The sequence below is a fragment of the Xyrauchen texanus genome, chromosome 26 (assembly GCF_025860055.1).
Source record: "Xyrauchen texanus isolate HMW12.3.18 chromosome 26, RBS_HiC_50CHRs, whole genome shotgun sequence".
NCBI lineage: Eukaryota > Metazoa > Chordata > Actinopteri > Cypriniformes > Catostomidae > Xyrauchen > Xyrauchen texanus.
Genome location: NC_068301.1, coordinates 30,821,399 through 30,847,991, shown reverse-complemented (window position 1 = coordinate 30,847,991; position 26,593 = coordinate 30,821,399). Strand labels below are relative to the sequence as shown.

General features: G+C 41.7%; 1 protein-coding gene across 1 annotated transcript in view; it reads left to right on the top strand.

Moving 5' to 3' along the window:
• The window catches only part of LOC127620085 (atrial natriuretic peptide receptor 1-like), a 179,887-nt gene extending 162,164 nt beyond the window's left edge, over window positions 1-17,723 (top strand). The window contains exons 17-22 of the mRNA XM_052093181.1: window positions 5,134-5,280; window positions 5,670-5,793; window positions 5,957-6,025; window positions 11,194-11,368; window positions 11,520-11,618; window positions 13,631-17,723. Of these exons, the coding sequence (XP_051949141.1) occupies window positions 5,134-5,280; window positions 5,670-5,793; window positions 5,957-6,025; window positions 11,194-11,368; window positions 11,520-11,618; window positions 13,631-13,782 (766 nt within the window). The 3' untranslated portion in view covers window positions 13,783-17,723. The remainder of the gene's footprint in view (window positions 1-5,133; window positions 5,281-5,669; window positions 5,794-5,956; window positions 6,026-11,193; window positions 11,369-11,519; window positions 11,619-13,630) is intronic.
• Window positions 17,724-26,593: the final 8,870 nt, after the last annotated feature.

The following is a 26,593-nucleotide window of genomic DNA, read 5'->3' as shown; positions in this document are numbered from 1 at the left end:
GAGGTTTCAGAAGTCTGGGTGTGGATGCCAGAGCGTGGCCCGTCCCTGAGAGAGAAGGTTCTTCCTCAGGGGAATCTGCCAGGGAGGTGCTGTCGCGAGGAGCGTGAGGTCCGAGAGCCAAGTCTGAGTGGGCTAGTAAGGAGCCACTAATATGACCCCTAATATGCACAGCACCTGTGCAAGTAGGCACACTGGGGGAAATGCGCATTTGCGCATCCCCCGGGGCCAGCTGTGTGCCAGCGTGTCTGTCCTCCGATAGGGAATACCAGACTGGGCAGTGGGAGTTTTCCTGGGAAGCAAACAGGTCTACCTGTGCTTTGCAGTATTGGTCCCAAATCATCTGGACCACCTGGGGGTGGAGCCTCCACTCTCCACTGAGCGTGGCCTGTTGCAATAGTGTGTCCGCCGGCGTGTTTAGGCTGCCTGGGAGATGAGTGGCATGCAGCGAGGAGATGGCAGGCGAGTTGTGACATTTGATGAGAGTGCACGCCGCCTTGGCAATTTATGTATGCTACCGTCACGGTGCTGTCTGAATGGATCAAGACGTGCTTTCCCCAGCGTGAGAATTGATGTGCCAATGTAGACGTGGTCCTGTCCAGGAGCTGGCAGCTGTATGCCCATTGCACACGGTGCCCCAAATCAGTTTTTAGGCATCTCTGGTGACCACGATGCATCTGGACACCTACTGTAGGGGGACATCTGTCCGCAGAAAACAGAGGTCTCTCCAGGGGTTGAATAGCTGATGGCAGGAAGGGGTGAAGATCACACGGTATGTGCCGTGGCGCCATGCCCATCTCGGGGCTCGAGTCTGTAGCCAGTGCTGTAGTGGTCTCATATGCATCAACCCGAGCGGCGCAACCACCGCTGAGGATGCCATATGCCCCAGGAGCCTCTGGAATTGCTTTAGAGGGACTGCAGTGCTAGTTTGAATGAGGTGAGGCAATTCAGCACCAACTGCATATGCTTTGTGTGGTGCACTGTCATTGAGACTGAGTCTAATTCCATGCTCTGAACCGGGGAGGGCTTGCTTTTTTACTGTTACACAGTAACTCACATGAGTGAGCTAGAATCAGACAGTCCTCAAGATAGTTGAGCATGCGGATGCCCACTTCTATTAGCGGGCCAAGGGCTGCCTCTGCGACCTTCGTGAAGACACGAGGGGACAGGGACAAGCTGAAGGGAAGGACCTTGTACTCAAAAGCTCGGCCCTGGAACGCGAACCGTAGGAAGGGTCTGCGTCAGCGCAAGATTGAGATGTGGAAGTAAGCGTTCTTCAGGTCTACCGCTGCGAAACCTACCTCCTTTTTTGGGTACGATGAAGTAAAGGCTGTAGAAAACCATCTCCACCTCGGCTGGAGGGACAGGCTCTATCGCGTCCTTGTGTAAAAGGGTTGCAATTTCCGCCCGCAGGATGTTGGCGTTCTCGCTGTGCACCGAAGTGAAGCAGATGCCGCTGAAACGTGGAGGGCGCCTGGCGAACTGAATCGCTTAGCCGAGTCGGATAGTCCTGGCCAGCCAGCACGACGGGTTGGAGAGCAAAAGCCACACGTCCAAGCTCCGTGCGAGGGGTACTAAGATCGCATTTGACGTACCTGGTGGGGTACCTTCACAGCGGGGGGGAGCAGGTAGTATTCTGTCAGGAGGCAAGGATCTGCAAAGCTGTCTTTGCTGCACGTGGAGGATTTTTTGATGAGAACTATTTTAAGAAAAAAAAATCTAATTGTAATAGTAATTTTTCACGTTATTAATGTCCTGACTATACATTGTGATCTGTTGAATGCCATTTTGGTGAATAAAAGTACCAATATCATTCCATAAGAGACTAAATCTGTACATTATTCCAAACTTTTGGCCACCAGTGTACATATTATGAGTTACTGTAAACTTTCTTTCCATTCGAACCAGTCTAACCATTTCCATCTGCAGATGTTGGATGTTTTTTTTATTTGTTTTGCACCATTCTCTATACACTAGAGACTGTTGTGCTTGAAAAGCCCAGGAGATCCGCATTTACAGACATACTCAAACCAGCCCAGCTGTTACCAAAAATAATGCCACAGTCTAAATCACTGAGATCACATTTATTCCCCATTCTAATGGTTGATGTGAAGATTAACTGAAGCTCCTGGCCTGTATCTGCATGATTTTATGCATTACACTGCTGTCACATGATTGGCTGATTAGATAATCACATAAATAAGTAGGTGTACAGGTGTTCCTAATAAAGTGCTCAGTGGATGTATGCTGTATATACATGTGTATATAAACTCAGCAAAAAAAGAAACATCCTCTTATTTTCAACTGCTTTTATTTACGCTCTTATGTGTAAACATTTGTGAACATAAAATGTATTCAACAACTAAGACATAAACTGAACAAGTTTCACAGATGAACAGAAATTGAATAATGTGTCCCTGAACAAAGGGGGGGTCAAAATCAAAAGTAACAGTCAGTATCTGGTGTAGCCACCAGCTGCATTAAGCACTGCAGTGCATCTCCTCCTCATGGACTGCACCAGACTTGCCTGTTCATGTTGTGAGATGTTACCCCACTCTTTCATCGAGACACTTGCAAGTTCCCGGACATTTCTGGGGGGAATGGCCCTAGCGCTCATCCTCCGATCCGACAGGTCCCAAACGTGCTCACTGGGATTGAGATCCGGGCTCTTCGCTGGCCATGGCAGAACACTGACATTCCTGTCTTGCTGGAAATCACATACAGAATGAGCAGTATGGCTGGTGGCATTCTCATGTTGGAGAGTCATGTCAGGATGAGCCTGCAGGAAGGTTACCACACGTGGGAGTATGTCTTCCCTGTAAGGCACAGCATTGAGATTGCCTGCAATGACAACAAGCTCAGTCCGATGATGCTGTGACACACTGCTCCAGACCATGACAGACCCTCCACCTCCAAATCAATCCCGCTCTAGAATACAGGCCTCAGTGTAATCCTCATTCCTTCAATGATAACGTGAGTCTGACCATCACCCCTGGTGAGACAAAACTGCGACTCGTCAGTGAAGAGCACTTTTTGCCAGTCCTGTCTGGTCCAGCGAAGGTGGGTTTGTGCCTGTGACAGGGCGGAAGGTGGGGCCGGGTCGTGATTTTACACACGCGGTCCCTTATCAGTCTAATTCAGCCACTGAGAGGGATAAAGGCTGACTGCGGATGGTGGTGCGGGAGAGAGAGAGAACGTTTACGGGCAGCTGACCATCATGTGTTTATGTTTGTGTCTTTTGTTTACGTTTTTCATTAAAATATGATTTATATTGTCAAGCCGGTTCTCGCCTCCTCCTTTCCATTGAACTCCTTTACACTGGTGCCGAAGACCAAGGAAGGCGGCCGTCTTCCGTGGGACGGAGGAGCTCGGCCGCCTTGAAGCGTAGGAATTGGTCGCCGACAATTCCTATGCAAGGGGAGAAGGGCTCCTAGCCGACCACCTGGAGCAGTCAGGGCCGCTGCCAGGGGTGGAGGAGACCCCTACCAGCCGCTGAAACTCTTTTGTTTAAGTTTTTCATTAAAATATTATGTATATTGTCAAGCCGGTTCTCGCCTCCTCCTTTCCATTGTTTGCTTTACAGTGCCCATAGGTGACATTGTTGCTGGTGATGTCTGCTAAGGACCTGCCTTACAACAGGCCTACAAGCCCTCAGTCCAGCCTCTCTCAGCCTATTGCGGACAGTCTGAGCACTGATGGAGGGATTGTGCATTTCTGGTGTAACTCGGGCAGTTGTTGTTGCCATCCTGTACCTGTCCCGCAGGTGTGATATTTGGATGTACTGATCCTGTTCAAGTGTTGTTACACGTGGTCTGCCACTGCAAAGATGATCAGCTTTCCTTCCTGTCTCCCTGTAACACTGTCTTAGGCAGCTCACAGTACGGACAGTGAAATGTATTGCCCTGGCCATCATCTGCAGTCCTCATGCCTCTATGCAGCATGCCTAAGGCACGTTCACGCAGATGAGCAGCGACCCTGGGCATCTTTATTTTGTGTGTCTTTAGTGTCCTAAGTTTTTATAACTGTGACCTTAATTGCTTACTGTTTGTAAGCTGTTAGTGTCTTAATGACCGTTCCACAGGTGCATGTTCATTAATTGTTTACGATTCATTGAACAAGCACTTTACAATAAAGATCTGTAAAGTTATTAGGATTTTTGTCCTGAAAAAGGTGTTTATATATATTAAACTCCTATTAGGGCTGCATAATTATGACAAAAATTATAATTGTTGATTATTTTCATTGATTTTGTAATTGCGATTAATTACGATTAATAGAATTTACTTTAAATACTTATTTGTGGAGGATCAACTGCAAGCCGTATTCTTTATGTTGGCAAATCTGTAATAAGCTAAGAACTGTGTTCCTGAATTACTTTATTGCTGTTTCATATATCAGTAAACCTATTTTGCATTGGCCCTATCAGAAGCATAAAAAAGAAAGCTGTTATGCACATTTTTTATAAATTATACACAGGAGCAAGCAATGGACATGTATCTGATTGGTTAAAATGATCAACCACCTACATGAACTGCTATAACTGACACTTTTCATGATTAGATAATTGTGGCAGCTGTAATTGTAATCTCGATTATTTATTTGATTAATTGTGCAGGCCTGATTTATAAACAGTATATAATGTTAAGGTTAAAAACAATTCAGTGTAATTTTATACTGCACATAATGTAGCAGAACATGCCAAATTTGCAAAAGTATTTCATGTCAAGTTTTTCACCTTTGCAGTTCACTTAAAGAGCCTTTGGTGTAAAAAAATTTTTTTCTAAAAGTACATAACTTCTTTGTAGTTCCTCAGTTAATGTGAGGTTATAAAAACTGCATATAAAATAATTATATATTTTTTTTTAAGTTGTTTTAGATGAAGTGTAGAAAATCACACAGCAGGACACTGCAGTCACAGCTTGACATGTCATGTCAACTATGAAACCAGTTCCAGAAAAAAAGGAACATTTGAATTATGCAGAAATCTGTGGAGAATTTTGTGGCAATCTGTGTGCACAAATTATGTGCCGGCCTATTCATAAACCCAGTTTTTGCTATTTTAACCCCAGTGTGTTTGCTATAGTGATAAGACAGACACCCATCTCATAACTGCCTCGCCCTCTGTGTGTCCCACAGTGGATATGGCTCCAACATTCTGGATAACCTGCTGTCCCGCATGGAACAGTATGCCAATAACCTGGAGGAGCTGGTGGAGGAGAGAACGCAAGCGTACCATGAGGAGAAACGTAAAGCTGAAGCTCTGCTCTATCAGATTCTGCCACAGTGAGTTCAACACTGACCTTTGAAAATGAAGTTCAAGTTGAGCATTCAGCATTGTGGGGTACAGTACACAGCACAATGTGCTGTATTGTGTACCGTACTTCACAGTTTGTCATGTATAATATCTCATCCTGGTATTCTATGCATATCAAGAATTCACATTTTGCACACAGGATACATTTTTGTACCTGTATTGTTTGCTATTCCGAACAAAAATGTGGATTATTTGATTGAACCTGTTAGGTGAAGCAAACAGCCTGAAAAAGCGCTTCACTAAAATTAATCAGACTTTCCAAATGTGGGTAAATTAATTGTAATTTTTTTTTACATTTGTCTAGGATGAGAGTCTAGCCAAGCCATATCTCATTGTGTGTATATGTGTGGTGTTCTAGCTCAGTGGCAGAGCAGCTGAAACGAGGTGAGATGGTGCAGGCAGAAGCCTTTGACTCAGTCACCATCTACTTCAGTGACATTGTGGGCTTCACCGCATTATCAGCCGAGAGCACGCCAATGCAGGTCAGACACTCCACCACAGCAGGGCTCATTTACTAAACACTCCACAAGGACACATGGCAAAAATTACAAGATCATTTGTTATGTTGTTTAGTGTAAACATCATGACTGGTGCAGTATTGAACTCTACCTTACAATAGATTATGTTGATTTGTTCTTCCCACAGGTGGTGACGTTTCTGAATGATCTTTACACTTGTTTTGATGCAATCATTGACAATTTTGACGTTTACAAGGTAATGATAGGCAGTCATTCTGTTCATTCTATTCTTTTGTTCAAAGTCATTAGTGCTTTGTGTGGCTAAGACAATTCTTGCAATCACTTGCTTGTCAGTGTGAATGCACTTTCCACAAATGGGGCACACATCCCATGTTTTTAATTGTGAAAACTAACATAGCATAAAAAGTGGGTAGTTTTAAACACCAAAAATTTTGAATTTGGCCAATCCCGCCTCAGAGGTCTTGACCTTCTCGACTAAATCTTAACAATTAAAAACATACAACAGTGTCATAATTTTGACAATCTGTAATTGTGTAACGAATGTAGGAGTGAAGGCAGACAAGGAGGTGCGGATCCAAAAGCAGGTTCTTTATTATAAATCAAAGTGAGGGCAAACAAACAGGAACAAAGAAATATCCACGAGGGGAAAACAACATGAACATGAAAAACATCCACAGGCAGGAGAAACAACCATAACATTCACGTACAACAACATTCAACGACCGACAAGGGAATGAAGGAACAATCAGGGTTTAAATACACAAGGACAAGGGTAACAAGGCCAATCAACAAACAGAACTCTGAAACAGGATAACAAGATAATTAACTAAAACCAATGACAAACAAGAACTGAATCAAGGTAATCAAACAATGAACCAATAAAACCCAGATACAAAACATGGAGGGAAAACAGGATGTGACAAAACTAGGAACTGAACAGGAATTTTCAAAATAAAAGTACACAAAAGAACAAAGGACAACAATGAACATGACAGAATCCCCCCTCAAAAGGATCGGATTCCAGACGATCCTGAAACAAAAAAACAAAGACAAAAACCCACAAAAACAACATAAGGGCACCAGGGGCAAACAGACAGTCCAAGTGGGCACATGGGCAGACAGGCAGGTCACGGAGGTGCAAGGGGCAGACAGGAAGTCCAAGGGGGCACAGAGGGCAGGCAGGAAGTCCAAGGGGGAAATGAGACAATCCACGGGGGCACAAATGGACAGGGTTAGGGGGCCAGGGAGGTATCGACCGGGCAAGGATAGGTCTGGGGGACCGGGGAGGAGGCCACTGGACAGGAACAGGGTCAGGGGGCCTGGGAAGAGGCCACAGGTCAGGAACAGGGTCAGGGGCCCTGGGAGAAGGCCACCGGACAGGGGCAGGTTCAGGAGGCCTGGGAGGAGGCCACAGGACAGGGGCCGGGTCAGGAGGCCTGGGAGGAGGCCACAGGACGGGAACTGGGTCAGGGGGCCTGGGAGGAGGCCACAGGATAGGGGCCGGGTCAGGAGGCCTGGGAGGAGGCCACAGTACTGGGACCGGGTCAGGAGGCCTGGGAGGCGGCCACAGGATGGGAACAGGGTCAGGAGGCCTGGGAGGAGGCCACAGGACGGGAACAGGTCTAGGAGGCCTGGGAGGCGGCCTCAGGACAGGGACAGGTTTAGATGGCCCGGGGGCTGGCCATAAGGCAAGGGCCGGCTCAGGGGGCCTAGGAGGAGGCCACAGGATAGAGGCCGATCTAGGTGGCCTAGGAGATGGCCATGGGGCAAGGACCGGTTCAGGAGGTCTGGGAGCTGGCCTCAGAGCAAGGACGGGCTCAGGGGGCCTGGGAGCGGGCCACAGGGCAAGGATAGGTTCAGGAGGCCTGGGGGTTGACCACGGGATGTGGGTAGGTTTGGGGGACCTGGGTGGTGGCCGCCAGATAGGGACCGGTGGAGCCGCGTGAGGCGGAGCCAAGGAGGACTTCGGAGGCGGAGCCGTAGAAGACTTGGGAGGCTGCGTCGAAGGAGGCGTAGGCAGGACCGTGGGGGGCTTAGGAGGCGGAGCCGAGGGAGGTGGCGCCGTAGGAGGTTCTTCAGGCGGTGAGCTGGAAGGCTTCAGAGGTGGAGTCGAGGAAGGTTGAGCCGTAGGAGACTGGAGAGGCAGAGCCGTGGGAGGCTCGGGAGGCTGGGAGGCCGTGAGCCGGAGGCGGAGCCGTAGGAGGCTCGGGAGGCGGAGCTGTAGGAGGCTGGAGCCGTAGGAGGCTCGAGGCGGAGCCGTGGGAGGCTGGAGCCAGTAGGAGGCTGAGCCATAGGAGGCGGAGCCCTGGGAGGCTCGAGAGGCTTGAGGAGCAGTAGGCTGAGGCTGGAGCCATGGAGGAGGCGGAGCCCTGGAAGGCTCGAGAGGCTTGAGGGGCGGTGCCCTGGTAGGCTCGAGAAGCTTGAGGGGCGGAGCCCTGGAAGGCTTGAGAGGCGGAGCCCCAGGAGGCTCGAGAGGAGCTCTGGAAAGCTCGGGAGACTTGAGACGGAGCCCTGGAGGACTCGAGAGACTTGAGAGGTGGAGCCCTAGGAGGCTTGGGAGGAGCAGCCCTGGAAGGCTTGAGAGGCGGAGCCCTGGAAGGCTCGAGAGGCTCAAGAGACTCGAGAGGCGGAGCCCTGGGAGGCTCGGGGGGAGGAGCCCTGGAAGGCTCGAGAGGCTTGAGAGGTGGAGCTCTGGGAAGCTCGGGAGGCAGAGCTCTGGAAAGCTCAGGATGCTCGGTAGGCGGGGCTCTGGAAAGCTCTGAAGGCGGAGCTCTGGAAAGCTCGGAAGGCGGAGCTCTGGAAAGCTCGGAAGGCGGAGCTCTGGAAAGCTCGGAAGGCGGAGCTCTGGAAAGCTCGGAAGGCGGAGCTCTGGAAAGCTCGGGAAACTCGGAAGGCGGAGCTCTGGAAAGCTCGGGAAAGCTCGGAAGGCGGAGCTGTGGAACGCTCGGGAAAGCTCGGAAGGCGGAGCTGTGGAAAGCTCGGGAAACTCGGAAGGCGGAGCTCTGGAAAGCTCGGGAGGAGGAGCCCTGGAAGGCCTGGGAGGCACTGGCTCTTGGACGGTCATGGCTGCTGGCGCTGGCTCTGGGACGGTCGAGGCTACAGGCGCTGGCTCTGGGACGGTCGAGGCTACAGGCGCTGGCTCACGGATATCTGAGGCTACAGGCTGGCTCACGGATATCTGAGGCTACAGGCGCTGGCTCATTGACTTCTGAGGCGACAGGTACTGGCTGGGTGACCGAGGCATGCGCTGGCTCTGGCTCGCTCACAGTGACATGCGCGGGCTCTGGCTCGCTCACCGTGACATGCGCGGGCTCTGGCTCGCCACCGTGACATGCGCGGGCTCTGGCTCGCTCACCATGACATATGCGGCTCTGGCTCGCTCACCGTGACATGCGCGGGCTCTGGCTCGCTCACCGTGACATGCGCGGGCTCTGGCTCGCTCACCGTGACATGCGCGGGCTCTGGCTCGCTCACCGTGACATGCGCGGGCTCTGGCTCGCCACCGCGATACGCGCGGGCTCTGGCTCGCTCACCGTGACATGCGTGGCTCTGGCTCACTCACCGTGACATGCGTGGGCTCTGGCTCGCTCACCGTGACATCGCGGGCTCTGGCTCGCAGACCGGGCAGGCGCTAACCGGGAGGCAGAAGCCCGTCTTCTCACCCTCCTCGGGCAGACGAGTGGACCATGCAGGCTCGATGACGGCAACAGGCGTGGGGTTTGCACACTGACCGTAGGGGCTGGCGTGACAGGGAGAGCTAGGGACGACTGGAGAGTCACCGCCGTGGGAGGGAGGCAGGATCCTCATCCACAACATCCACAGTAAGTGGCGAGCCGCATACGAGCAGCGTCTCCGCCACAAAATCACAGAGCGTCCAGCCGAGTGTCGCCGGTGGCAACCGCTCCTTCAGTGAGGGGTTCAGGTTACCCCAGAACAAAACCACCAAGACCGAGTCCGGGAAGTCGGAGATGTTTGCCAGCTCAAGGAAGTCACGGATGTGGTCCTCCATCGGTCGGTCCTCTTGCTTTAGGCAAAGCAGCTGGTAGTTCGCTTGCTGAACTGCTGGATCCATAGTGTGGTCGGTCGTTCTATAACGAATGTAGGAGTGAAGGCAGATGAGGAGGTGCGGATCCAAAAGCAGGTTCTTTATTATAAATCAAAGTGAGGGCAAACAAACAGGAACAAAGAAATATCCACGAGGGGAAAACAACATGAACATGAAAAACATCCACAGGCAGGAGAAACAACCATAACATTCACATACAACAACATTCAACGACCGACAAGGGAATGAAGGAACAAACAGGGTTTCAATACACAAGGACAAGGGTAACAAGGCCAATCAACAAACAGAACTCTGAAACAGGATAACAAGATAATTAACTAAAACCAATGACAAACAAGAACTGAATCAAGGTAATCAAACAATGAACCAATTAAACCCAGATACAAAACATGGAGGGAAAACAGGATGTGACAAAACTAGGAACTGAACAGGAATTTTCAAAATAAAAGTACACAAATTGATAGTAATCATTAGATTAAATCAACCTACAAATGGCATATATTTGACATACCTACAAATGGCGTATTTTAGCGTCTGAAAAACTGCACACATTAACTACTTTTTGTCAGGGTCTAAAAATAAAATGTTTTTCATTTAGGTAAGTTCTTAGCAGAAACTGTATTTTTTCATTCTGGTTCCAGGGTTCCGCTGCCTTCTATCCAAATGGTAACCAGTTACAACAAAATTAAAGAATGATTAAAATGAAAGTACTCTGTGCTAATAATATATGTGCTAATATAGCAACCTGGTGAGGGATTTAGCAGCATAGAAATCATAACAAGCAGTATACAGTAACCTAAAATAATTTGTAATAAATGTATTCTTAAATCATTCAAATATACATCTGGCCATCTAAAATCAATTCATATTCTAAATCTCTCTCTCCTGCATGCATGCACACACTGTATGGACGTGTTTGGACTAAATGTCAACTTATGCAAGACAAATTATTATTATTATTATTTAAAACCGTGGTGGACCCACAGAGAGCACATGCACAGATCATGTTCTTCTGGAGCTAATACAATTCTGAATCAATTTATACTGATTTAATTACTAACACTGAGGTCAAACAGGAGGGAGCGCACATCCATTGCTCGTCATACATCAATACATCATATCTAATAATAATACTGTGAAAACTTTTTACTAATATTTTTCCTTGGATCTGGATTTATCAAGCATGTAATGTAGTAATGATATGTAGTTGTTAAAAAGGTTTTCATCATGTCATGGATGGCTACATCCACAACAATGGTTTTATGAAGGTTAAGCACCATTTCACTGACTTTATGGAAAGTGTCATTTAATTATGCCTTTTTGTGTGGCTCCCCCAGGTGGAGACCATTGGTGATGCATACATGGTAGTGTCAGGTCTTCCCATGAGGAATGGCAAACTACACTCCCGAGAGATCGCACGCATGTCTCTGGCTCTACTAGAGGCTGTTCACTCCTTCCGAATCCGTCACCGTCCAAACCAGCAGCTGCGTCTACGCATAGGCATCCACAGTGGTGAGCAGCATGAGTCATGAGGCAAAGTGAAAGAAAGAGACCCTGTATGACCTCAAATCTCAAAGCATTTCTGTTCTTTCGTGACTGACTAATGGGAACTATTGACCAATGATGATGATGTGTATGTTGGTGTGTTTTGTGATGTGTTCAGGCCCCGTGTGTGCAGGGGTGGTTGGTTTGAAGATGCCACGCTATTGTTTGTTTGGAGATACAGTCAACACTGCTTCACGCATGGAGTCCAATGGAGAAGGTGAGATGCCTGTATTTAGCATTTTTACTCAGTACACTGTAAAGTAGTGACTTTTAATTGTTATCTTAAAGAAATATTCCAGGTTCCATACAAGTTAAGTTGAATCAACAGCATTTGTGGCATAATGTTGATTACCACAAAAAAATGATTTAGACTTGTCCCTCCTTTTCTTAAAAAAAAAGCAAAAATCTGGGTTCCAGTGAGCCACTTACAATAGAAGTGAATGGGGCCAATCTGTATATGTTAAAATACTCACAGTTTTTTAGCCACAAGACGTAAACAATACGTTTAAACAATATGTTTTTGTTGTTATGATGATGTAACTAATAATACACAAGTTTTAACAGAAGAATACTTTTAAGTGCTTTTATAGAATTATAAGCTTCACTTTTCTGCCTTTACCCTCCTGAGACCCCGCGTCCACGTGCGTGGACATTACATTTTGGCTTCGCTATAGGCTAAACATAATTTTATTTTATATAAACCAACTGATCTCAGTTCAGGAGACTCTTGGCTGTCATTAAAGGATTAAACTTTCAATGCACCGAGTTATGTGACAAAACATTATGGCACCGATCTCAGTTGAGTTTGTCTTTGGGAGAAATTTCAACAAAACTACATCTGGTAAGAAACCTAATTAAGATTGTACATTGAAACCTGTTTGAGTCAAAAGAGTCTCTAGATTCATGTGATATGCCATTTTAAGAATTTAACAGATTTATTGTGAAATGGCACGCTGTTAAAGACAATGACAACATACTTAAAATATAGGCTAATTTTCTTTAAAATATCCTATATTCACTGTGAATCAATGAGAATCAGTGGATGCATCCAAAAGCTGGAAAATGTTGCTTTCAAAGGTTTTATTCAGAGTTAGAATGAAATGAGGTGCATTTCAAACTGTTCTAAGACTAGTGCAGACAGACAGCACAATGGAGGTTTAGTCATTCACTAATTAGGGAGTGAGGGAGCATCCTATAGCTTTCCTATGTATCCAAGTGCATTCACTCTTAACATCTGGTCAAAAGTTCAGTTTCAGGCTGAGATGATGTTTGGAGCACTCAATATGTTTGGCAGACAGGGGACAATGATAATCAGGACATAGATTAAGAATGTTTAATGTATCATTTTTATTTTAGCATAGTTGGCAACTGATTGGATGATGCTGACCTTTACTTTGAATCAGAATTAATTATGGCCATTTCTGATGTAATGTCTGTAAAATCTCAAACACATGAATCGGTATTATTAAGATTTCACAACTTAGTCTCGCTGTCCACATATGTGGACATGCATTTTTAGGAAAACTATTTGGTCTAAATATATATATATATGTATTTCTTTTTTGCATTTTTCTTAGGCGCTACTAGTTACTAATCAAAAAAGGGAATCGAAAATGCAAACAGCAGTCACACTCGGGTCTTTGAGTCAATCTAAAAATTGACCTCATTCACTTCTGTTGTAAGTGCCTCACTGTAACCTCAACTTTTGCTCTTTTTAAAGAAAAAAAGAGGGACAAGTCGATATTATTTTTGTGAGGTCAACATTACACCACAAATGCTGCCGATTCAACTTGTATTGAACATAGAATATTCCTTAATATTTAAGGTGTTTGATATTTAATAATGCCTGATCTAACTATTAAAAAAAATGTGTTGGTGTAACCAATTGTATATTTTGGTTGATTCAGTGCAGTTAAATAATATTTTTAACTGAATAAACAGTTCATTTAAATGTTACTGCACAAAGCACATTTTTAGGTTAACTTTTTTATCAGTGTACTTTTAACAGACATATTCTACTCTATTGTGGCATTTATTTACCCCTGAAGTCCACTTGTAAAGTTTGTCAAGGACAAATCTTAACCTCTGAAAGTTAGGATTAGTTAGTTAGTATTACTTCTACTGACCAGAAATCATTGGATTGAAATCATTGCGATTATTTACGATTTTGAGAAAAGAGTATCTGTTATTATTTCATAACTGACTGTGCACCCATCTCACTTCCATCAGCCCTGAAGATCCATGTGTCAGAGGCCACACAGGCCATACTAGAGGAGTTCAACTGCTTCCAGCTTGAGCTCAGAGGAGATGTGGAGATGAAGGGGAAAGGACGGATGAGGACGTACTGGCTGCTAGGAGAGATCACCTCCAACAATGCCTAGACAACATTAACAAAGAGAGATAGAGAGACAAAACTCAACAGTGATGAGAGATCATAACAAATACATCTAAACAGCAGAGTATTGGAGCTGTGTGGTGACAGAAGGGCAGTTTTCAATTGCTAATCTCCCAAAGCTTCAGGTTATTGCCTCCCACTACAACTGATTTTGCCAAGTACATGCAAAAGACACAAAACAATGCTTGAGTAGGATTGTTTGGACAAGCAAATGGAAGATGACATAACAGATCGTCAGATCAGTGACTGTTCAGCCGAATGATTGAGAACAGGGCCATCTGCTGGTGTGACGTCATACATGAAGTCTAAAGTTTACTGGTCTTCTAAGAGTTTTGAATTTCATTTGTCGTTACCAGTGGCGTCTCAGGGTTATCATTAATGTGGGACACAAACAATCACGAATAATTGACGAATAATTCCAAACACTGACGAATAATTCCAAATTCTTTTTGTCATTTTGACAGATAAAAAAGAAACAAGAAAAACATTTTAACCTAGTGCATCAGTTTTGACTTCACTCTTTGTCGCTCACATTCCCGCTGTGCATGTGCCCTGTTTATTCCCTGCTATGAATATGCATAATAGATGCGTATTAACTGGCACCATCATCATTTACCTGGTATTTTGCATCTCTTTTGTGTTTAGATTTTGAGTAGCGGGTATCTGATATCATGACTGCATACATCATTCATTACTTCAGTGTGTTAATGTATGATAATATAGCTCAAACTGCATAATAACAAAAAGAAAACACAAATAAAAGTAGTGCATAATTTCAGCCAATTATGCATGCATTTAACAAGAGCAAACAACACATTTAGAACAGAAGTGTCCATTATTTTATTGGTGTAACTGCCTTAATTGAGTTTCACAGATGTGCTTCTCATGCAGTACTGCCGCTCCCTATACGCATACTGCACAGTCTGCATAGGGCACCAACTACCTAGGAGGGCACCAGAAAGTCCACCGGCTGCCCTTACTCACATGTTATATACATTATAGCAGCACAGACGATTGCTTCACGCTCATATCACGCGACATATTGAGCGGTTGAAGTTTCACACTAGAACTCATTGGTTTCACCAGATTTAAACAAGGGGAATCAAGAAATATATAATCTGATCTACTGTCATTTATGTGTCATTATAATAGATACTATGCCCCTCAATGCCCTAGTGCTTATAAAATGAAAACAAAATATGACTGATAAAATTAGACCAAAAATAGACTTCCAATCATGATGCCACACAAACATCCCTAATAATGTTATCTCAGCACAAAACACCACTAAGACTTGCACGTCCATGTCAAAAAGCTCAAGTGACCGTGAAAGTAAACCGCAAATAGGCAAGTCGTCAAAGGGTGTGAATATTATCTCACTAACTCGAATGAATAGCATAACAAAACTAAACTAAACAAAATGACAGACTCAATATTTAGCAGTCATTGATATCTAATACAAACCAATGCATCAACAACACAACAGATCAATGTAATGGCATACAATTCAATGAAATGATGAACGGTGCTTAACTAATCCAACCAACATCACATTAGAAAAAAAAAACTTTTTAACTTACCAATGAAGTTCACTACACAGGTCTGCAGTCAAGAGCGGTAGCTTCCAATGTTTATGTCAACAGCTGACATAAATATGATCAAAGCTTTTGATTGGCTCAGGGGGAAATGCAAACTAGCCCCTCAGGCCATCATTGAATGCTTGTTGCACATGAGCATGATGTTCTCCAGATCTCCATTGATTAACATTGAGGATGAAGGGCTAGCCCCACGCATAGCAAATGAGAACGATTAAATGGCTTTTATGCAACATACCTTAATAATAATAGAATTTCTCAAAAGAATATATACTTTTCTATTGTATAATGGACATAAAACATGTTTAAGTTGCAGATCACACATTTATGATGATACCATTAAATTTGCACAACAGCGCCCCCTCTGGTGGGGCTTACATCACTTGTCCCTAATGTAGAGATGCGGCTGGTCGTTACTATTGCTGTGATGATAGGTCTTTATTCAGAGTTTTTAAAGCCAGATGTCAGGTATAGTTTTGGCCTGTTTGCGGATTTGTTGTTTATGTTGTTGCTGTTACAGAGACACAGTGCTGTAGTCCATATATATTTTCTGAACACTTTTCATTAGGTGTCTTTAACTACTGTGTACTTAAGAATTTGATACAATGTACTTATTATGTACATATATGTTATTACATTGTACTTACATCTAAAGTACCTGCATTTAATGACATTTTTAGTTACACTGTTAACCTTATCTCTAACCCTAATATAACCCCTAAACCTACCTGTACTTCAACCTCAGTAGCAGCAAATGTGAATCTTGTGAGAATTTTGTAGAACAACATGTAGTTACACAATAAGTACATTGTATTGTATGTATGTAATGTTAGTTCATAGTAGTTAAAGACACCTAATGTAAACTGGGACTGTTTTTCTAGCCATGAAAAATATTCTCTTAAGTCAAGACCTCCTGGGATGTAAGCTAATTTAAAACCTCACAGTAATGATACGATTAGTTGGGTCGTTTATCTGCCACTTTGAATCCACAGTTATTTGAGAGATTATGAACCACTCATTCACATAAGAAAAATAATAATAAATGTCAAGTTTGATTAAGAAAGTGTAGAAATTACATAAGTTAATGGTGCTATATGTAAGATTAACAAGCGTTTGAAATTGGTTCTGAAGTCCAAATTCAAAATATTGGTTGTCTGCCCTGCCCAAGACTCGAAGCTCATGCGGGTTGCCAGAATGTTGACATGCAAATTATCCAACTTAGCATCTGTTTTAAATGATTTCTGGGCTTTAAGCTGTCTCTATCTTCAAAAGGCATCTCCAGTATTTTTACTTGTTTTACTACGCCTCTGGTCATGGTGGTTTTTAGACGGATGGTGAGACTTTTTAGGTTGGGTGGAATCGGCCATCTCTGATCCAGTTAGTTTGCTGGCTTCCTTGGCTGCAGCAGTGTTGTTTGCCTGCAAACTTGTTCAAATCTGGCAACCCTGTGGTGTCAAAATACTATTGGTGAGTGGGTAGTGGGCTGGATCACACAGGACAAAACATAAACAGAAATTCTGGCCCAGAATGGAAACTTCAAAGTAGAATATACTAGCTGTAGCATTGTTATCATAGAAGCCAGTATTTCAACTTGGCATGTTTCCTAATTCTCAAATGACATATTATAGTCATTTTATGATTTAGTACAGTAAACATATTACATATAGCACCTTAAATGATGGGTTTTGTTCGCAGAACACAAGATTTCCCTGTAGAATTCTGCAAGTATTGGTGTTTCAGTTGAAAGATAATCTTATTGTGTTAATTTCACTGCAGTATTTTCTTTCCCCATAAAGACAACATGAAATGGCATTTGCCAATGTATTTATCATTTGTAATGTGACTTACACTGGCCCCAAAAAGTATTTGGACATTGTTTCATTGCATTGGATAATAAAACATTAAATAAATCAGATTTTAGTGGATGTACAGTTCCCCTTAAGTTCATACAGGTGTACTAGCAGAGTAACCACAGGTGTAGTTCATCACATTAACTATGAACATGTTCTACTAACATTTCCAAATGCCTTTTGTCTTCATTTTAATATTGCTTTTTTATATTTGTTTTGTATATATTGTATTATGTTTGTAAAATGTGTGTGCCATCTTTCTTTAAAATACATTTCAAAGACATTCACACATTTTAAGTGCAACTTCTGTGTCCAGTTTGTTTTTTGCGCTACAGTATTTTAGAGTGAAACTGAGTATTTGCTTTTATATTGTTGGTTAAACAACATAGCAACCTAAAGAAAAGTAATTTAAGTGGCAGAGCAAGTTATTATCAGTGTTGGCTAAGTTACTCAAAAAAGTAACTCACTACAAAAGCTACTTCTGTAATTACTTCTGTAAAGAAATTGTAATCAGATTATTCTACTGATTACTTCATTGAAAAAGTAATTACATAACAAATTATGTAATTGTTTTTCCGCTCAACTAATTCAAAATATTGTTTATATTTCCTCCTTGTTCATTGTCGCACACCCGCACATACATCCTTCATATTTTAAATGCATTAAATTAAAATAGTATTATTTACAAAAATTAGGGCTGTCAGTCGATTAAAACATTTTATTTAATTAATTTCACGGTATGCAGATTAATTAATCGCATATAAACATTTGTTGAAAAAGCCCTCCAAACAATAATTCAATGTACAATGATAAAATAATTCTAAATAAAAAATTATAATTTTGATCATTAAAATGCATTACATTATTGTGGCACACAAGTAAAACATTGAAGTACAAAAAGTGGCTTTAGAATGCAATATATTGTTTATTTCCATATTATTGAACATAAGACAATCATGGCCTAAAGTTCACTGCACTCCATTTTGAAACTGAATGTCTTTTCTAAGGGCACCTCAGTGTACACATGCATCAGAGGCTTTTGGAGCATCTCACTTTGGTTTCATTTCATCATAAACATACTAGTCAAGGCAGAGTCTCTGCCTTGTAAATACCTTATAAATACAAAATAAATACCTGTGAATGTAAATCCACCTCAGCAGTATCTATAAAAACCTTAATAAAATCCCCATCCATTAATAAACTGTCATGCTCCCATCAGTCTCGCCTTCCCCTGCTGTCACACGATCTAACTCACCAGTCTTCTGAGCCTCATCACTCATCATCAACACCTGTTCTCAATCATCTCATCACCAGGACACTATATATACTTCTCTACACCTTCATCACTTCATTATCTAGTCTCGTCTTTGACAAGCTCAAGACCCGACCAGCCTTTTCTAGAGATTTTAGTTTCATCCGTGCTAGATTTGTCAGTTATATTTACCATTGTTTTCTTCTGTTCCTGATATTTATTTAACTTCAGTTAATAAATATGCCTGCATTTGGGTTCAACCATCTTCTGTGTGCAACTTCACTATAACAGAATACTCGACCAACCATGAACCCAGAAAAACGTTTCACTCACCACCATGGTGAGAGATCCATTGAGGATTACACTGCAGAATTTTGCGACCTGTCTAATGAGGTGGACTTTACTGAGGACACATAAGGTCCTCTACCACTTCGGACTCAATGAACCATTGAGGTCATGTTTGCCAGGAGGTACAATTCATTGGAACTTGATTCAATTCATTGACTATGCCATGAGATTAGGTGGTTCGGGGCACAGCATGATCCCTCGACGATTCTTGATGCTAAGTGTGTTGCACCTGAATCCACGGCAGATTCTGCGCCATTAGAAAAGATGGGAACCAGCCATACTACCTGCTACACTCACTGCTCCGGAGGCCCTGAATGCTTCCTCGACCATGCCCAAATGTATCACCCAACGACCCAGTGCCCACGCCTGCCACGGTCCATGAGTCAGGAGCCTTGACCGTCCCAGAGCTAGCGCCTAAAGCCTCAACTGTCCCTGAGCTAGCGCCTAAAGCCTCAACCGTCCCAGAACTAGCGCCTAAAGCCTCAACTGTCCCAGAGCTAGCGCCTAAAGCCTCAACCGTCCCAGAGCTAGCGCCTAAAGCCTCAACCGTCCCAGAGCTAGCGCCTAAAGCCTTGACCGTCCTAGAGCTAGCACCTAAAGCCTTGACCGTCCTAGAGCTAGCACCTAAAGCCTTGACCGTCCTAGAGCTTGTGCCTAAATCTGACTGTCTCAGAGCTATTCCCTATAGTTTCAACCACTTAACCAGGTTTAGAGGCCACGTCTGTTTCGCTATGTCATGATGCCACGTCTGCCAGGTTATTTTGACACGTCCATCTCACCGTGTCAAGTTGCTACATCTGTCTCGCCAGGCCATGCTCTACAGCCCATGACCATCTGGTCTAATTTCAATGTTGTGTCGTTTACTGCTCCTGTGACTCTGTGGAGTCCACATTCTCAGAGCCCCAGGTTCCTCTGAGTTCAGGTCCACTTCGCTGGTGACTTCACATATGCTCCCTGTCTCAAACAACCATGTTTTCTTTTTTTTTAATATAATATATTTACTCTATTTCAGGAAAACATGAATACATAGCACATACTGTATTCAAGACAATCAATGTTCTTCTTTTTACACCACAGTTATCCAAAAATCACATAAATTAGGACAGGCCCAGAACATATTGGTCAAATCTGCTTTAGAAGCATGACATCGATCACGTGTGTCATCCATTTGTGAGTATATCTTTGACAGTCTGGTTTTACTATAGTGGAGTCGATGAAGAATTTTAAACTGTATTACGACGAGCACAATAAGTTGTTCCGTTTACTCTAGCCAGTGCACAATTCCAAGTTTCATCTGATACTTTCACTCCTGATGCTTCTGTCCAATCTGATGGAATTTTACCAAGAGCAATTGTTTTAAAAGACAGTATTATGGAATATATATATATATTAGAAATCTTACCCTTTAAAAGTTGAACCTAATCAGTGCCATTTTGTAAAAACAGAATCTAATTGAGATGGAAGAGATGATTATTATTTATAGGACCAAATATAGAGAAATCTAAAAAAACCGTGGTATGTACTGTGAAATGGAGAAGGACACCTTAGATAAAACAAGAGCTGATAGAGACAATGATGAGCAGGAGTTTGCCTCTGACTTGCACCATTCATCATTTAGGATATGGAGCCAACAAAGTACTTTAGATATAATTGATGTCCAATAATAATATCTAAGATTGGGAAGTGCTAACCCCCCTTGAGCCCATTGTCTCTGAAGAAACTCTTTACATGGGGTTTTGCCACCCCATATAAATGATTAGATCTGTCTATCTATTGATTGGGAAAAAAATAATTTGCAAGACACTGAAACAGGTAAAGATGTCTGGTCAAAACATTCATTTTTACTCAATTCTTCCTACTCAGGAGAGGGGAAACAAATTCCATTTGGAATCTGGAATCTGGAATTTTAATTTATCAAAATTAGATCTGAATAGCCATGGGTGATGTTGACCCCAAGATATTTAAAACAAGACTTACTCAAGTGAAAGAGTAGGTCTGTATCCCTAATTTATAGGGCCTTATTTTTAATAGGAAAACGTATGTTTTCAGGTAACTTTATTACCTGAAAAGGTGCCAAACTGCTGTAGTGTCTCTACTATTTGAGTGACGCACAAGTCGGGATCAGAAATGTACAATAGCATGCAATTTGCATAGAGGGACACTCTGAGTTCTGTACCCCTCCTGTTAATACTCCTGAAATGTTGCAAGTTTCTAATCATAAGTGATAGATGCTCAATTGCCAAAGTAAAAAGTAAAGGGATAAGGGGACAACCTTGTCTCACATCCCTCTTGATAGGAAGAACGTTTTGGAGCGTGTATTTTTATTTTTTGTGATGTATGCTTTAGGGGAGGAGTATAATAACTTAATCCAAGAAATAAAATTGGGTCCACGCAGAACAAGTACTTCCATTCCACCATGTCAAATGCTTTTTCAAAATTTAATGAAATGATTACCTCAGGAACCTTTGATAGAGAGCAAGAGTGAATTACCCCAGTAGTCTCTGAATATTAGTAAAAGAGTGACGACATTTAATGAAGCTAGTCTGATCCTTTGAGATCACATCCATCATTACTGTTTGTAGTCATGACTCAAGGGCTTTGGCCATCATTTTAGCATCTACATTTAAACGTTAAATAGGACTATATGAGCTACACTTCAATGGGTCCTTTCCCGGTTTTAACAGAAGAATGATTGATGCCTCGGTAGCCTCAGGTGTATCAAAGATGCAAAACTTTCATAATGGCTTCATGTACTTTAAGTCTGTTTATGTAAGGATTTGTGGATTTATCTAGTTTAACATTTTGCACCATGTAGATGTTGACTTTTATTTTGAAGTTTAGTTTATTGCCTCCTGTTCATTGGTAAGCATGTGACTTCCTTGTCTTTTCATATGGCCCTTTGTTTCATGTGTTTTGCTTTCATTGGTTTATTGTCTTGTTAACTTGGTATCAGTGCTGTATTGTCATTGGTTCATGCTTTAGTTGTCTTGTTATCTTGTTACTAGTTCAGTTTTGTTATTGGTTGCCTTTTGTCATGTGATTCCCTTATCTGTGTATGTATAGCCCTCATGTTCTCTTGTTCCTGGTCGAGTAGTGTTTTGCTCTTACCTCTTTCTCTTGTGAATTACTGTGCTCCTGTTTGAGGCTTAGTTTGTCTATTCTTAGTTGTAGACTTTGCCAGTCTAGTTTAGTCATCGCTATGATTCCTGTTGCTTGTTTTGATTTGTAATTTAGTTTTGCATTTATTTTAATAAAACTGCACTTGGGTTCTCTACTATGTCAGTAGTTCTACCTCCAGTTCTGCCTGTTCTGCCTGCCAAATGTAACATAAACAATTGTGATTGGCCCGTCCTTTCCAGCGCTGAAAAACAGAACATGTACCACGTGACAGCGCCATCTACGCTCTGTTTTGGTAGCGGTCTGGACCCCTGGATAATAATTTACACCTGATTAATGATACTGAAAATCTTTAATAAAAAACAGACCTTAGCCAATTTTACAGATGCTATCACGTGGTGCCCCCCTGGACATGGTGCCCAAGGGGAAGTGCCCAATAGCCCATATGGTTAATCTGGCCCTGGGTCTTACATACATGTAATTAAGTTACATGATTAAGTGATTCATTTTTAAAAAGTTATATCGACATCTCTAAAAACAAATATGTGTAACCCAAGTAATGCACTTAAAAGTAATTACCTTAATTAAAAGTCAATAAATGTAATTTGATTACACAAATGTAAAATATAATGCGCAACACTACTATGACTAAAAGAGTAATTATACTACAGTAATTACTTTGTAATCAGATTACACCAACACTAGATTACATTTTGAAGAGACTGTGACATAAAAATATTTTTGTTTAGAATCATGTTCACTGATGAGTTGTACAAAATAACCAAGGACATTTTTAAAGAAGGTAACACCTGTCCATATTTATTTTATGTCCTCTTGAATGGGGTGTGATAAGAATGATGTCTTATAAATCAAACTATGTCTTATGAGTTCTACAAATATGAAGGACACTTTGAACATAAGAATCTTCCACAACATCAGTTTCTCTAATCATAGACCAAAAATCAGTGACAGCAGACAATTATTTCAAGATCTGAGAGTTTGTGCCAATCAAATGTTCATCATTTGTATGCGTCCAGTATTTTGTGTTAAAATAATGAAACTTTCTAACAAGCACAATCCTGCTGTCCAAGGCAAAGTCTTAGCTTTGCCAAATATCTACCAAGAAATGTTAAGAATAAGATCAAAATCACATTTCTTTCCCGTATCAGTATGACAGAGTGCTTATGCAGCAACACTGCTCACCTCTCCATGTCCATGTTGTGATAATGAGCATGTGGAAGGGAACGTTTCCTCTTGCAATGACACCTGCTGTGCCATCAAATATCAGACAGGTCAGAGTCTGTCTGGGTTATCTGTTACATTTCAGTATAATACAAGGATTTATTTGATCAATTTGCAATGCAGATTACTGCACACACTACATTCTGAGAGTTAACAGTCCACATTTGTTTAGCACACACCTCTGATGGTATTAAAAGCTTTGGTAAACCCACTGCTCGTACCTTGCTGTTATTTTTTAAATAAACATGAATGTACAGTATGTCAGGCACAGTTGTAAATAAATGAGTGCCACATCACTTAGCTGTGCATCAATGCTGTGACAGTTTTCAGTCAAATTTTAGCAATGCATCACGAGGACATGATGTCATACATCCTGTGTTATGACAACCGAACTGATCATGTTAGATGTACAGTCTTAAAAGAAGCAGCTCTTCTTGCTGTCCTGTTTGAGAGGGCAGAATTATGTTTGTATTGTTTTCATTTGTCCTATATGTGTGGTTTGAAAAGCTGGGTCTATGGGTGATAATATTATATATTACTACAAAGTATTCAAGTGAAGTTTTAAATGATTATTGTGTTATTGTTATGTTAGGGCGAGCGGTCGTGTGGGCGGGACATATTATGTACAATAAACTAATTAAAAATACCACTGAGCAACATTCACAAATTATTGTGTTACTAATATTGTAATAATCACTGTATGTACATGCAGGTGCATGGATTTGCTATGTCTCACAATGTCTACATGCTTTTTAAAGATTGATGAATGTAACTAAGAGGTAAAGACAAATATTGTTAAATTTAAACCGTTAAACTGGGTGCTTGTAGAGATAAGGTCAATTTGGCCTTTCTAATTTTCAGTTTGCCCCAGAGAAATCCTAGATTGCAAGACAAGTATGTCTTTTCACCCCAAATGCTATTTAAAATAAGTAAAGCCTCACACACTGGTATAAATTGTATAGCTATATATATATATATATATATATATATATATATATATATATATATAGCTTATAGCATATATTCCCACAATAAAAGGTGCAAAATGCATCAGATCAAGCACAAACCTTGAGTTAGAACAGGTCAATTTATTTTTTAATGAGTTTAGGTTAACTCTGTTGGATACACCAAAGGGTGGCGCTATATCGCAAAAGGTTTACACTTAAAACGTTAAAGTCCCCGTTAACATAAGTCAGGCATATGAGGTGTCATTTGAAAGCTTAGAATCTGAACTTTTCAGAGATAATCGTCACTTTTTGCATTTATGCTACATAAAATAACAAAATAAGGCCTCAAAATGTTCTAGTTGAAAATTAGCGAGAGGTTATCAAAATAACCAGAGGTCATGGGGTAGAAACATTTAGATGATAATAAAAGTCTTTCACATAGTACCTAAATGGACAAGTCATTTATCAAATTAAAGCTCTCATTCTCAGGAGTATGACTGTACAGTTAATTTTGTTGCCCTAAAACCACAGTTAGAAAGATTTTCAAAAGAATCATTTAGTGAAATATGATTTCTGTATGTCATCAAATACAAACGTCTCTTTTATGCGTTGATCACTGCTGCTGTAAGCCCCAAATAGCTAAAAAAGCTATGGTGCTTGAGTGGTGCTTGAACTGCAAATTAGACTGAATGTCTATGGACGAGCACATCTTTGAAGGCTAAAATGCATTGGAAATAGATCAGAGTGGTAAAATTATAGTATTTTGATCACTTTATCCTCAAGGGTTCAGTGTAGGTGAAACATACATAAGGTGTAGCATGGGAGGGTCTAATGTTCTAATCAGAGAATGACTAATCTTGTTCTGACTCATACAGACACATACATTGTTCTGTACAGGCATGTGCAAAAAGTCTTGAATTAAGAAAAATAACTAAACAAACTTTTGAACATTTCCACATTATTGGAGTTCATTTAAAACAATTAAAAATGTCTAGACATTGTGTTGTCAATGACACTTTGTGGGTTAAGTTGTCACAAAGGGAACCTGCTGTTTAATAGCACCATTTTAAAAATACCTTTATTAATACTTTAAAATAGAAAGTCTATCTAAAGTTTACTTTTTTTTTTTTAAAGGTATCAGTATTTAAAATATATTATAGGCTTTTAATGACTTTTGGGTTCAAGTTCGATTACACTTTGTAGTTCTTCATGCACATGTTAGCTAGATGGCACTATAGGAAGTGTAATCAAGCTTGAAATCATGATTACCAAAGAGACTGCTGTCAAGATTTATAGTGAAAAAGGAGTTATATTTTGATCTGTTCTCACCCAAAACCAACTGGATCACTTCAGAAGATATTGATTAAACCACTGTAGTCTGATGGATTGTTTGATTATGGATTATGCTGCCTTTAACTGTTTTGTTGGAGCATCAACTTTCTGGCTTTCATTCACATGCATTTTATGGACCAACAGAGCAGAAATATTCTTCTAAAAATCTTTGTTTGTGTTCTTCAGAAGAAGAAAGTCATACACATCTGTAATGGCATGAGGGTGAGTAAATTATGAGAGAATTTTCATTTTTGGGTGAACTATCCCTTTAAAACTAATATGAAAAAAAAAAAAAAAAAAAGATTACATGCAAAAGAACAAATGAAAAAGGTACAAAAAATATCAAACCATAGTTTTGGAAAGCAGTTTTTGCAGTTTGAAATGCATACAATTATTACACATAAAACACTGACAACCTGCACCAACCTGACATATTTGGAAAAGTACAGTTGTCCAACCTATATATTTATACTATATAATATATAAAATAATTAATTTTGAGTTGTCTTATTTTATGTTCGTATATTATTAAATGCACAAAAATTGCATTTTTTGTGCAATAATATTTAAAAAGAGAGGGCCCTCATGTGAGGATATGTGCGTATTAACATATTTTAAAACTATATCAGTACGTATTTACACAGGTTTCGTTTGATACAACACATACCTTATGTTGTTTTAGTTTTACCCACATGTCATGTTTACAAAGAAGAAGCATTCTAGACAAGTTGCACGGGCTTCTTTTTGTCTAACGTGTCTCGGTGATAGTGCCACTGGTGTGATTGGGTAAATACCAGGTCGATCAAAATAACCAGCTCGCGATTGGTATAAATAGTCGCTTCGCTCCTCCCTCCCCTCGGCGTTCGGAACACTTCCGCTAGGCCACCATGCCCTGCGGAAGTTAAATTGTTACATTCGGACACAGTGAAAAACACAGGAGTGCTCGTTCGCGGGGGCGAAATAAGAGTAGTAAACACTCAGTAGGCGCCTACGACTAGGCGGAGAGAGGGCTAACTAGTACATTGGTCCATCAGACCCACATAAACTCTAAGAGAAGGGTTTCAAACAGCGCCCTTAACCCCCGTGAGCTCACGAGCGTGTGGGCGCAGCGAGG